The sequence below is a fragment of the Thamnophis sirtalis genome, unplaced genomic scaffold (genome assembly GCF_051295495.1).
Source record: "Thamnophis sirtalis isolate CommonGarterSnake01/CBP01778 unplaced genomic scaffold, rThaSir2_p1.2 scaffold_3, whole genome shotgun sequence".
Taxonomy (NCBI): domain Eukaryota; kingdom Metazoa; phylum Chordata; class Lepidosauria; order Squamata; family Natricidae; genus Thamnophis; species Thamnophis sirtalis.
This window is the reverse complement of record NW_028261383.1, coordinates 86,476,952-86,491,264: the sequence shown is the minus strand read 5'-3', so window position 1 is coordinate 86,491,264 and position 14,313 is coordinate 86,476,952. Positions and strand designations below refer to the sequence as shown.

The following is a 14,313-nucleotide window of genomic DNA, read 5'->3' as shown; positions in this document are numbered from 1 at the left end:
TGTTCTTTTCTTTTTTTCGTTACCGGATATGACGAATTTGCAGGAAAAGTTACCGACCGGTTGGGTAATTGGACAGGTAAGGCTGGTTATTTTCGTGGTGGGCGAGGAGGATGGACAGAGGGCCCGAGAAGGGAATTCGCCGGCGACGCTCCTCGCGGCGATCAAGCGCGATGGGAGGGGGGAGGAAAGGGATGACGCTGTTGGCGCTGTCAGGACGTCATGTTGTGATAGGAGTCTTTGAACCCCGGAACTCTGTTGGTAGAAACACTGCCCGCCAGGAGTATTGCCCCGCGGAGGGCTAGGCCAGGCTGTTACTGTTCCGCCTGTGTATCGGAGAAGTAATGCAGATATAGTAATCTCATTAGGTACCCTAATGAGATACCCTAACTCGGGTGGGGAACGATGGCCCTTTTATGACTTGTGGACTTCAACTCCCAGAATTCCTGAGCCTAGTATGGCTGGCTCAGGAACTATGGGAGTTGAAGTCCACAAGCCATAAAAGAGCCATCGTTCTCCTCCTCTGCCCTAACTCAAGAGGGTCGGAGAAGGAGCCCGCGTGCGGCTGTCTCCCTCAGTCTGGTCTCTCGAGACGAGGCACAGACTCTCCAGGCAATTTTAACTCGAGGCAGTCTCTCCTTGCTCCATGATGGAGTAGCAATTATCATAGTAGTAAACTCAGAAGCATGGAGCCAGTTTGGTGTAGTAGTGATTAAAGCACCAGGCTAGAACCTTGGAGGCCGGCACTTTTAGTCCCGGCTTAAATATGAAGCCAGCTGGGTGACCTCAGGACTGTCATTCTTTCTCCCAGCCTTAGGAAGAAGACAAGGGCAAACCACTTCAGAAAAACCTTGCCAAGAAAACTGCAAGGCTAGGCACAAACAAAGTCTCCAGGTGCTTAAAGTCACCCCAAATAAATAAATGAATAAACTCAGAAAGATATCAAAAGAAAAGGTCCATAAGAGCATCAGTCTACAATTGGACAAGCATTCCAAAAATTTACCAGAGATTTCAGAAGCATCTGCATCCTGATCTCTAGCTGTCTGTCTTCCTCCTTCCCCCATCTCTTTCTCAGACACACACACACACACACACACACACACACACACACACACAGATCGCTCTTGATTTCTCTAAATATTGTCTGTGCCTACCTGTGGATTATTTCAGCAAGATGAAATATGGGTATCCAGTGATATCTTTGCTGAATTAGATTCCAAGGTTACTCGATTATGTTGAATTGCCTGAATAATTTTCTTAGCTATTGTGAAAGCTGATGTTGTGAAGCAGTTAATCTTAGTAATTATAGCTAATTATTCTTAAGAAACCTTTGGGGACTGAATGTAAAATGTCAAGCTCAGCTCTTGGTTGCTTCATATACATATTTGTTGCCTTCAAAGATATTTTTCATTTAATCCAAAGATTAATTGAAAAGTATGTTTTTCAATTATTGTTTTTTATATTAGTTGTTAACTAACATGTAATGATTTAATGATTAATGTCTTACAAAATGATTTAGTAGTGAGGGATTCAGTTTGTAAACAGGTATAGAAAATAGCAGTAGGAAAGATTAGATAGCAAACAAAGTCTGAAGAATAATGGAAAAATTAGTAGCATTCAAAACTATTGTGTATTATGTAAACTTGGGTCCATATCTTAGGGAGCATATTCAATTGGTGCATATAATTACTCTGAGTTTTTGAAAGCTGGTTATTTTCTTAGTTAGAAATAAGGGACTTATTATTACCTCTGATAAGATTCTATGAGGTTTTATGAAAATAATAAATAAAACTAGAGAAGAAGTTTATTAAATACTCAACACTTCTTAAAATTAGTAACTCAAGCATCATATAAGTTTGGGTTTTTTTAATATTAGAATCATTTTAGACTGAGATCGGTTACCAGTTCTGTACTTATCTGTCATTTTCATTTAGCAAATAATAAAATACAAATAGAAGCTATATTTGTATTATATTTTTAACTATGTTATTTCCCCCAAAAAATGTTGAAGGAAGAACCTTCAACATTTAAAACATGTTAAAATGTAATGTGACCTAATCAGTTCTATGGAGTTGATCAGGGAAGAATCCATGGCAAATAAGCTACTAAGAAAGCTCAGGTAGGGAAATGGAGAAGATTCTTTTGTTAGTGGAATTTGCTTTTTTGATGCCAACTTCCACAGATAGAAGATATTGTTCCATTGATGGTAAAAAATCTATATCCAGTCCTATAATATAGGAATGAAAATGGGTCATGTTGCCATCACAAAGCAGTTCTGAAGGAAAAAGATTGTTGCTTTTCTTTCTTTTTTGTACTAATATGTACACTAGTTGCAATTATGGTGGTTCTAGCTGTAATATCCTCCTCATAAGTTTAACAAATCTATGCAGTTATTTTTAATAACTCACATTCATGTTTTTTTTAGTATTTTAGTTGGGTTTCTCATGTACTTGCTTTTTAGGCATTTTCAAAGAGAACGGTTGATGCATCACTCAATATCTTCTCTGGTGATCAAGATAATGTCTATTGTTTCAATGCTATCTTTCTTCAGTAATTAAATTCAACAAAAGAAGCCCTTAATTTTAAGCTTCCATGAAGTTCAGCTGCTGCCTGTTGATTCTGGTTCTTAACCTTGGTGTTTTTGCTCAAGAAAATGTTACTTCCAACCTGACATTTTCTGTGGGATCAAGGCCCCTGCCTCTCAACGTATCACTTCTCCCTATCTTTCAAGTTTTGAAAAAAAATCCAGTTCCTCAGAATATCATAGCAAAAGAAGGTACCTGTGTTTTCATTGAATGTAATTTGAACGTTAGCCAGCAGGACATCATACTCTGGTACAACTCAAAGGGGCATCTTCTGGACCAAGGTGGAAGAGGTAAGACGCATATTTGTCTAAACTTACAATAAGCTTGACTCAATATATAATGCTCATAGAGGTTTTCGTGTTGCATTCTGTAAAATGCACAAAGCAGGGGAAAATAACATATATGCAATCACAGTGCCTAAAGGTACCTATATTACAATGTACTACATCTTTCTCTTAAATTACAACAATGGACATCTATTTACATAGTTAAGAATTTTTATATACCGTATTTTTCAGAGTATAAAATGCACCTTTTCCCCCCTCTAAAAGAGCGTCGAAATGTTGGTGCATCTTATACACCGAATACAGCCATTTTTGGCTTCCCAAAGCCCTGCCCCCACATCCCAATTTTGCAAAAAAATGAGCCATTTTTGCAAAAAATGAGCCATTTTTCCTTTTTCCCCAGCCCCGCTAAAGCCTGCAGAGTGCTCCTGGGGGCCAGAGAGGACCAAAATTTCTTTTTCTTACTTACCTCTTCAAAATCTTGGTGCATCTTATACACCAGTGTGTCTTATAATCTGAAAAATACAGTAGATATATAATATATTTATATAGAGAGATATAATTTAATGATCAATAAATAGGTTGTTCAGTCAAGTTGCTTTAACATTAGAATCATTTGGCATTTTAGGTTAAAATAATCTTCAGGCAAATCTTTAAATGCCTTTCTGAACAACAGCATTTTCTGAAGCAGTCTTCTTTAAAGGATTGTTCATCTGAATTTACAACAGCTGCAAGGAAGATTGGATTTGCAGCAGCAGAATTCTTTCTCTAAGAAAGAACAAGTTAAAGAAACCTCAATCAGATCCTGAATCTGGTTATTTGAATCCCAGCTGTAGAAATTAAATTTATATTGTATAGACCAGGGCTGTCAAACCCATGGCCCACAGGTTGGATGTGTCACATGCTGGCCACCCCACCCGTTTTAGCGAAGGTGGAAAAAGTCCTGATATGTTATGCAATGATGTCGTGACAATGTGAGTTTGACACCCCTGGTATAGACAGTTTTCAAGAAAATTGGAAGCCTAAACTAAAGTTGCTGCAATGATTTAATGTATCACTTAAAGATCACTGTTTTGAAAAAGCCCCATTGCATGCAGGCATTAAATTATTGTATCCAAGTATCTACTTTCTGTTATTCTCTATAGGATATAACTACAATTGCTGTGAATGTATTCATAATTAGATATTTTCATGGGGATGAAAAAGAAAATAAATGAATAACATTAATCCAAAATAAAAGGTAATTGTAGACAATCTAGTACAAAATATTTTTTCCTGCTAAACTTCATGTGGTTTATGCTTGTTCTAGAGCACGGGTGTCAAATTTACATCACGGTGACATCGCGTGACGTATCAGGACTCTCCCCCCTTCACTAAAATGGAGATGCGGGTGGCCAGCGCGTGATACATCCGACCAGTTGGTCGTGAGTTTGACAGCCCTGTTCTAGAGAAACAGTTTTTAAAATTCAGAATAGCTAACAGAATTAAAGCCAGATTAGAATAAAATAATATTTATAATCAATTTATAAATAATTAAACAGAAATTCTGGGCATATATTTATTGGGAGAAGGTACCACAACTGAAATCGCCCCATCTTCTGTGCATGCTAACCTGAGAAATGTGAAAGCATAATTTGATCTTGCAGTGTTTAAAACAATTTTTTATTTGTGTCTTTAGATGGAAGACTGGTGATCTCTGACAATATCCTCAATATCACAGGTGTAATATTTGCTGACCGTGGACGATATACTTGCAGTGTCACAAATGAAAATGGCACTTCTTATTATTCAGTCACCCTCAGAGTGGTCTCCACCTCTGGAGACATGGGCATTTATTACATGATTGTCTGCCTAGTTGCTTTTACCATCATCCTAATCTTAAATATTACACGTCTGTGCATGATGAGCAGCCATCTTCGTAAAACAGAGAAGGCCATCAATGAGTTCTTCAGAACTGAAGGGGCTGAGAAGCTACAGAAGGCTTTTGAAATAGCCAAACGCATTCCTATTATTACCTCTGCCAAAACTCTAGAGCTGGCCAAGGTCACCCAGTTTAAAACCATGGAATTTGCTCGCTACATTGAAGAACTTGCCAGAAGTATCCCTCTGCCACCTCTAATCCTTAACTGCAAGGCCTTTATGGAAGAAATATTTGAAGCAGTGCATGTTGAAGACCCTGATGAAGTAGGAGATGGAGTGAAACAGACCCAAGCACTTGGTGCCCAAGAGGGAGTCTATCCCTTAAACCCAGAAATAAAGCGCAGTAATTCACCAGCAGGAGATTCAGATGATGGTTCAGTGAATGACCACGGCAAAGAAATAGCTGTGGAGGTATCTGTCCACCTTCAGTCAGAGGCACAAAGCATTGATACTGTTTCTCACGATAGTGTCCCCTCCCTGCCGTCAGATGATGGTCCGAGGGCTGAATCCAAATAGAATTGCAAAGCTACTTGTGTAACGTTCCTCCTGATCTGGAAGAACACTCTCAAACAAAAAAGGGAAAATGCCACCATAGTCTCAGATGCATGATCCCTGTTTGTTTGTTTTTTGTTTTAAATGTTGTTAGGTGACGGTAAAATCAGCATAGATGAAACTATTTTAAAAGTCTTATTATAACTAATCTTAGAAGTATTTTTCAGCAGAATCCTTTCTATCAATTATTGGTTACTCCAGTTACAATTGAGTAGACAAACTTCTTGTTGGCTGGTGTAGTACAGTTTATTTATTATTATTATTGTGGGAGAAAGATTGCAGCAAATAGGGCACCAATGGCATGATATGAAAAATAACTGGGGACTTTGTTACATTTCCCCCCACTTTTCAGTGAGCTAAGGCTAAAAGATGCACACACCTTTGCTTGCCCCCTAAAAACTAAAATGAAGCTGGCGAATTATCTGTTCATGAGATACAACCAAATAATACATTGATATAAATAGTTTTTGTCATGTCTACCCAGAAACTTAAATTTTTATATGTGGTCAGTTCTTTTATTACAGTTCACAAGTGTATTGTACAAGAAATTATAATGTGGCAGGTCTTTTTTTTAATGCTATAAGGAGACTCTGATCGTTACAACTAAAAACTATGTGAAAAACTTATGAAATATTCAGAGATTCGTATGTATGTATGTATGTATGTATGTATGTATGTATGTATGTATGTATTGCAGTATTTGCATTAGAAAATAGGAACCCAAGTGCAACCTTTGCATTGCAGCCAAGGACGTACCACTTAAAATATTCTGCCAAATTTTTGCCAAATATTTTAATAAATGAGGTTCTTTTCACAGTGTTATTCATAATATCAACTTTTAGAATATTATTTCATTTCATTGCAGTGGTGAACTGACAAAATCTTCAAATTTGTTCAGTGTTACTATGATAAAAACAGTGACAACTTCGTTACTAGTGACTATTTTGAAATGTCTGCAGTAATCTCATTTATAAACTTCAGCCTTCTTCGGGTAGTATGTTCTTAATTGTTAATATTAAGTGTCCAATGTTGAGGACAATGTGATTCGATAGCAGTTATGTGTTCCATGAAAATCACCTAGTGGAAGCTGTTAACATGAGTCAATGATAATTTGGGTGAAAAAGATGCACAGTTAGAACAGTAGGTTGAGAATTGTTATCTACGGAGTAACATTTGGCTCCAATAAAAGACCTGGGGAAACCTCAAAGAACACCACCATTATACAATAAATAACTCTAATACGGACATTTGGTTGATTCACGTTCAACAGTAGTGTAATTGCCTACTATAGCTGTGGTGGCACATTGGTTAGAATGCAGTATTGCAGGCTAATTTTGCCGATTGCCAGGAGTTCACTCAAAATTGACTCAGCCTTCCATCCTTTCAAGGTTGGTAAAATGACCCAGATTGTTGGGGGCAATATGTTGACTCGGTAATCCATTTCAAGGGGGCTATAAAGCACTGTGAAGTGGTATATAAGTCTAAGTGCTATTGCTACTGCTTCAGGCTATAGATATGAAATAATACAGTTCAATTTCACATTAAAAAAAGTCACCTTGTAAATTCAAATTTAAATTGTTGAGGATTTAGTTTGGTCAGTTGTTGCCTGTTGTTACTCTCAGATACCTTTACTTCACATAACTGAAGTGATGCAATCCATTATATCATCATCTCCTACTATAAGCAGATCTGTCCTTATGCTATGAGGTCACATTTGCTAATGAAATAAGATTTCCCTTTCTCTTCCAGCCATTTGAATTGACTCAGTTCATACAAGCTTTTTTTTCCCGGATTGGGGGGACGGTGGGGACAGCCCAACGCGTAGTTTCCTTCTTAGCTTTAAAATGAAATGACAAATTGACCCATAATGTAGAAAGTTAAAATAATGCAAGTCTAAATTTATGATATGAAATGCCTCTTGCTCTAGCAAAAGTTGAAGAAATATGATTTTTGTAGGAATCTTATGTTTATAGCACAAGTGAGTAGCAAGCAGTAGTAGTAATGGCACCTGGGAATTGGAGTCATTGGCAATAATGCCCATCTGTTTAACAGATTGTTTAAGAAAACATTTACCTCACAATATTTAGCTTAATTTTCTTAATATTTGTTTCTGTTTCTAAAGCAAAATAGATCATGCAGGCTTAAGCTTGGCAAAGGGATATATTTGTAAATATAGGAGGGTATTTCTCTCTGTCCTTCTATATCATTTTTATGTATCATCTGTAAAAAGAGGATCTTGGTTTGCTTTACTTTCTTTCGTGGAACAAAGGCAGGACAGAGATGAGCAATTCATTTAGATGGATTAGATGTAAAAATCATGCATGGTGAATATTGTGCAGTGTGGATGGTTTTTTTAAAGCATATATTTTTACCAAATATTCTTGTAGTGTGATGAACATATTTGGAGAACTACTGTGTGTGGTATGTACTTGTTTAAAAAATTGATGTAACCTTATTGAAAAAGAACAACGCAAGACTTCTCAAATAATATCTAATAGATTTTAATGAATAAGTGGTGCAAGAGCCCAGGCGTAAAGGTAATATTACCTAACGCTAATTGGAAGTTCAGTTCTGCCTGTGCACTTTGTGTGTATGTGTAAACCAACTTACATTAGTAGACATGAGGTTGTGTTCTTATTTCTTTAGCTGTAGTGTTTTGTGAAAGTATTAGAAAATTTAACTCTGTCCACCAAAATATGGTTTCAGCATTACATTTGTAGCTTGGGAGTTGCCACAGTTGTGTTTCATACTTTTATATAAAAATAAGATGGTGCTTTCTTCCAATAATAAAACCTACTATTAAATGCCTGAACTGTGTTTCTGGTTTTATGTATTATTATCTGTATGCTATTTTAATGCCTTAAAGCCCTGCAGCCATATGCAATCATTTACATACAGTATGTTATATATGCAAGTGATTGTTGGCTTCTGCAATTTTTACCAGTTGGTCCTCTGTTATATATGCATTATTGATTTATTTTCTAACTGGTTACGTGGAAAATAAGAAAAGAAACCATTATATATAAATCTGCTTTTGAAATATTTAAGCGGTACATGCACATAGCAATGGGGATTTAAAATGCCAAAATAATCAACGAATAGCTTGCCTGAATTTTGCTTTTGTGTGTTCATATCAAAAGAGCTGCAAAAAATTGAAACTATAGCAGCAGCAACATTCTGGTTTATCTCAATGTCTATCATCCACTGATCCTCTGTCTGATATCTTCCAGACATATTGAACTAAAGTTTCCATTATAATTCAGTAGAAAACCATTGTATGACCTCCTTCTCAGAGATCACAGTGGAGCCTCAAGTATTGTGCTGCTTCTCTGCTTTAAACTTCCCTTCCATTTCTCTCACAGTACTCCTATGTGGCATCTGAATATTGATCACCGAGGAGCACACGATTGCTTCCTTGTCATCTTATTCCTGTTTTGAAAGCTCCTGCAGCCCTTTCCTCCTTAGGCAGCCTCTCCATACAGTTCTCAGGTGAAATCTTTCATGGGTTCTTTCTGTAGGATTTGTTTCTTTAGCAAAATCCTTTACCCTAGCTTCATTACTTTTTTTCCATCCATAACGCTCAGCCCTTAGCTTAAATTTGCTAAGCACTATATTATATTCAGGAAACTCCTACTTATTCTCCGTTCCTAAATCAAGATGTAGCCCAATCAGCAGTAAGAGGAGGGTTGCTCATTGGAGGAAACTTTATCAAAATGAAGTGCTGTAAATACACACAGATTGCACATCCTTGGATAAGCCAACCCTCTTTTTTTTACCAAAATACTGTGAAAAATGTGCCACTTGTGATAAGCTGACCTTCAAAATGTATATACATTTTAATCTTCACGATTGACCTATCTGACGGTGGCACATTTTTCACGGTATTTGGGTTAAAAATTCAAGGGTTGGCTTATCCAAGGAGGAGCTTATCTGTGATTACATACGGGTACTTTAAAATAGTATTATTGTTTGTCTGCTTTCATTCCATTCACACCGTTTTATCATCTAATACAATTCAAGAGGGGACAATTATATATAATGGTTGGCAATTCTAAACAAGCCAGTAGAATGTATGATCCTTATATGTAATACGAATTACTAAATAATAGGATAATTGCAAAATCAAAGGAAAATTTAGTTGGCTTAGAGCACCATTAAACATAAAAACCCATCCAACCTAAGAAAAATATCTGTATAAAGCATTTATGTCTATCTTTTTTGGGCTATCTGTACATATATATTGTAAGGCACTACGTATTTGGATTTCATTTATTTTTGTGGGGCTTATTTTCAGCTAAATTAATCTAACTCACCCATTACCTTATAAGGAATCATTGTAGAGTCAGCCAATCATGGAACCTTGCGGGCAATCATATATTTATTTTCGGTTCTGCCTTCCTTAAATGTAAGGGTTTGTTTTTTTTAAAAAAAAAAATGCAATTATATGCATTTAACACTAGAGGCAGCTGTTGTTTTGAAGAACATGGAGACAATATCAAGTCTGCCAAAAGAGATCTGGTTGTGTTTTTTTTTAAAAAAAAAAACCTAGCAACCTTGAACTATTTCACTTAGCTGGATAAGCATTCAAGTTTATTATATGTTCAAAAAATGATTTTGTTTGATATTGGTTTTCATACTGTTGTCATACTATATCTTACAACTGTGGTATATAATTTTGGTTTAGATGAACTAAAATTAGCAGCATTACCATTTAAGACATGACAGGGGAAAAAATTAGTTGAAGATCAAAACAAATCCTTCTCTCTTCTTCATATAAGTATGCTAGGGTCCCGGGTTTATCCCCATCATGCTGATCAAGGTGTTAGCTTTATGTCCTAGTGCTGCCAGAGACATAAAAGAAAGGGAGAAAGAGAGAAAAGTATGAGGAGATCATGATATGGATTAGGATTGTATTAGGATCTTCAACCAGACGATCTGACACAACTGACTGTGTCCGACTGACTGACACGTCAATCATGTTTTCTAAGCAGAAAGGCCACACACATACCCCAAAACACACATGCCTAATGCCAATGATCCAGGCATTAGTTGGATGGTGAAGAGAATGGATGATCAATGTTAATCTGGATTCACCATGCTGCCAAATCAATTGCTATTGATGTTTTGTTCACATCAGGTGTATTTACTGTTCAGTTAACGTGTGCCTGCAGAATCTATCCACATACGGGGATCGGGGACCTAGTTAGTTCAGACACGTGCCAAGTATATAAGCCAGCAACAACATACATAGCACTGCAGAGTCCCAAATGAAGGATATTAAAGTGTGGCTCGGTAGATCACAGAGTACAATTTACATTCAATGATATCCAGATATAAATGCCACAGCCTTTCTTTCTGAAGGTTCAGACCCTGGTTCCAAAATGCCACCATCTGTGCATAAGGGAGAGAGCTATCATAAACCTTGAAACAAAAAATTCAGAAGTATCTGTGTGAAAGTCAAACGTGTTATATGGCAGGGGGAGAGGGACAGGAAGATAGAAACTGGGGACCTTTCAGATGTTGCTGAACTACGGCTCCCAGCATCTCACATTATTAGACGGGTTCGCTGGGACGCCAGTACTCATAGTCAGAATAAAACTTCAGCGTTGAACGTGACATTAGCCTGACAGTTTGGCTTATGCAAAAGTGACTTGCATGACATCCCAAGTATTGTCCAAGGGCAGCAAAGAATTAGTTATCATTTACAGCTGTAAAAGGAAGTGGAGATGGCCAAAGATAGTGAAGCAAAGTCAGGGGTGGGTTCCTGCCAGTTCTAACCTCTTCTATAGAAGAAGTTCCACAAATCTACAGTGACATTTAGAACCAGTTTCAGCTTCTTCCCCGCGTCCATCGGCACATCAAGATGAAGAGTGAGAGGAGGAATTCTGGGAGTTGAAGTCCACAAGTCTTAAAGCTGTCAAGTTTGAATACCCCTGGGGTTTTGTTTTCTACAGGGTTAGGGGTGCGAGGGTCTTGTAACTTGACAGCTTTAAGACTTGCGTGCTTCAAATGCCAGAGTTCCTGAGCTAACATTTTGGTTGCTAAGCAAGAACATTGTTAAGTGTGTTTCACCACATTTTACAAGTTGGCCATGCCCACCCAGTCACATGACTGCCAAGTCACTCCCACACAGTCACATGGCTGGCAAGCCACTCCCACCTGGTCACATTGCCAGCAAGCCACTCCCACAAAGCAGGCCACACCTACAGAAGAGTTTCTAAAAAAAATTGAAACCCACCACTGAGCAAAGTCATCATTACAGTATAGAGGAGGGCTGGGAGGGAATGATGGTACACGTAAGAAGAATGCTAGGAAGATACATATCCTGGACTATAAAGGTCAAGCTCACTACACTCTAGAGACCTAGCAATAGCAAACGCTAAGAATGACAATATTGGTAGACCTCTCATATGTGGGAAAGTCTTCTCCAACCTGATGTTCTCTAAATGTGCTGAAATATAAATCCCACCACAGCAAATAGCCACATCAGCCAAAGATGATCCCACTGAATTATGGATACTTGGTGTGATTACAGTTGGGGTGTAAGGATCTGTGACTGGGATGATGAGAATTAGCAATTCTTGGCATCTTCATACTGCAGAATGACTGCCAATCTATCTGCTTCTTTCACCCTTTTAGATTTCAAAATGCTTACAGCTTGAGAATGCTCTCATAAAAGAGGTAATCTGCAAACTGCATCATACATAAATAGGCTGGAGGAAGCAACACTGGACTCATTTCAAAAAGTAAAAGGAATCATTGTTTGGGGCTTGTTCGCTAGCCTTCCCACCCCTTCTACCCTGCTTCCTTCTTCGATTTGTGCAGCATTTCAGGTGCGAGTAGAACTGCTAGCATATATAAAATATCAGCTACAAAGGCCATAAAAGCTAAAAAGAGAAAAATGCCTGAAAAACACTTGCTGCCATCCAGAGTGAGACAGGCATGGAATATATACAAAGGAATGCAGAATATTGCCAGCCATTCTGAAAGCACAATGGGAACACAGAAATTGTGAAAGCATTAAATGGCCTTGGATTTAATCACCCATCCATGCAAGATATCACAGAGAAATAATACTATTTCAGATCTGTAATTGGATCTGCAATATCATGGTAAGCCAGTTGAATAAGTCAACAACCACATAATTTCAGCACCACTGCCTAAGAACAACTGAACTAGCATATTAGCTCAACATTGTTTGCTTGCTTAAATAAAATGGCCCCTTGGTTCCTATTAAAATCTTGGCTTCTAGTTCTAGGCAATGTATTTCTCTCTATGTGAGATGCTGGCCAAATTGCCATTGTGCAATGACTAGAATTTCCAAAACATTAAGATGAATATGTTCCCTTTGGCTGTAATCCTCTGTCCAGTCGTGTCCTCCTATAGTCATCTATTTCAGTAGCCATTAAGCATACATAAATATGGGCATCTGAACCAGAAATTAACGATGTCACTTCATCATAACCTGATGCAGAGAGAAATCTACAATTGCCATTTCAATAGGAAGCTGCAGTCAGTCACGGCTCTCATGCCTGAATGATATACATATTTGCTGTTTTCATATTTTCAGATGACAGTATAAACAAGGAGCAGTCAGACTTGTGACCCAAAAGGAACACTTTCAAGAAGCTAAAAACAATCATTTCTCTTTGTGAAAAGCAAGACTTAGAAACCACTTTGGTCTGCCGCTATTCCTTCCTTCCTTTTCCTTCCTTCCTCCCTCCCTCCCTCCCTCCCTCCCTTCCTTCCTCTCCCTTCCCTCCCTCTATTATCACTTGCTAGAGCACATGATATTGTGCTTTGCCATGGATCATATTATTGATGATCCATGGCAATGTCACATGGGTTTATCCCAGCTCCATTTCTTATGAATTGACATATTTCTTTGGAAAATCACAGGAATTCAAATATGCACCCTTCAAATAGCTTTTCTCATTTCTCTTCAATTACATGTAAATTAATGCAGTGATTCTCAACAAGGTTCATCCCCCTCAATACATACACACACACACACACACACACACAGAGAGAGAGAGAGAGAGAGAGAGAGAGAGAGAGAGAGAGAGAGAGAGAGAGAGAGAGAGCAGTCTCAAGATAATGGATGATAGGTGCATGCCAATAGGCTTTTCTAGCAAATCCTCTCAAGGCATACCCAGTTTGATGCAAAAAATATGACTACAAAGCAAGGTTTCCAGAACTTGTGTGTTTGTGTTGTTGTTTTATTTTGCCTTTGTCCTTCAGAGAAAAGGTCTGCAAACCTTTGGTTTGTTTCTCTCTCTACAGAGGGAATTACAAACTGTGGGAAAGAGAGAAAGGGCTGTTAAACTGCAGTGAAGATAGAATTACAAGAAAGGGGGAAAGGTTTAGAAGTATCAAGCTTGTAGAAATGAGGGAGGAAGCTTAGTGTAGCTGCATTGGGAAAGAGTCCCAAAAACAATTTACAGCCTGCCTATGTTTTGCAAACAGCGGGAATTTAAAAGCAGTTTAAAAGAAGCTGACTTGAACCACAGGGACACTGTTATGTCTGGTACCCAATATTTTAAAAAACATTCCTCACTTAGGAGAGCAATAATAACATTATACCATAAAGAAGTGGGGGGTGGGGATATTTTACTAAGTAAATAGAACAATGGTCCGCCTTCTAGCTGCACGGCAAAAATAACCAACTCCTAATTAAAAAAACATAGTTGAAATGTGATTTCCTTGTTTTTACTTTCCCTCAGTGACATAGTTTTATAACATTCGAAGACTCTAGTGTAATTCTTGAAGGCACCAGGCTAAAAACAACTGTGGGTTTTAGTCCTCGCTTAGGCACCAAGCCAGGTGGACAACTTTGGGCCAATTACAGTATTATCTCTCAGCCCCAGAAAGAAAGAAAAATGGCAAACCACTTCTAAAAATGTTGCCGAGAAAACCTTGTCCACGCAGTGATTAGGAATCAAGACACAAATAAAATTTCTATCATTGCTTTTTTA

At 37.9% G+C, this 14,313-nt stretch overlaps 1 protein-coding gene across 1 annotated transcript; it reads left to right on the top strand.

The window, feature by feature from the left end:
- Positions 1-5: 5 nt before the first annotated feature.
- On the top strand, positions 6-8,146 carry MFAP3 (microfibril associated protein 3). The gene is made up of 3 exons (XM_014064601.2): positions 6-76; positions 2,459-2,872; positions 4,545-8,146. The coding sequence occupies exons 2-3, from the start codon at positions 2,590-2,592 to the stop codon at positions 5,300-5,302; spliced, it is 1,041 nt and encodes a 346-aa protein (XP_013920076.2). The 5' UTR covers positions 6-76; positions 2,459-2,589; the 3' UTR covers positions 5,303-8,146.
- Positions 8,147-14,313: the final 6,167 nt, after the last annotated feature.

Coding starts and splice junctions, on each gene's coding strand:
- MFAP3 (XM_014064601.2), top strand. CDS start 2,590: ATGAAGTTCAGCTGCTGCCTGTTGATTCTGGTTCTTAACCTTGGTGTT. Junction 2,873..4,544: donor TCTGGACCAAGGTGGAAGAG/GTAAGACGCATA, acceptor TTGTGTCTTTAG/ATGGAAGACTGGTGATCTCT.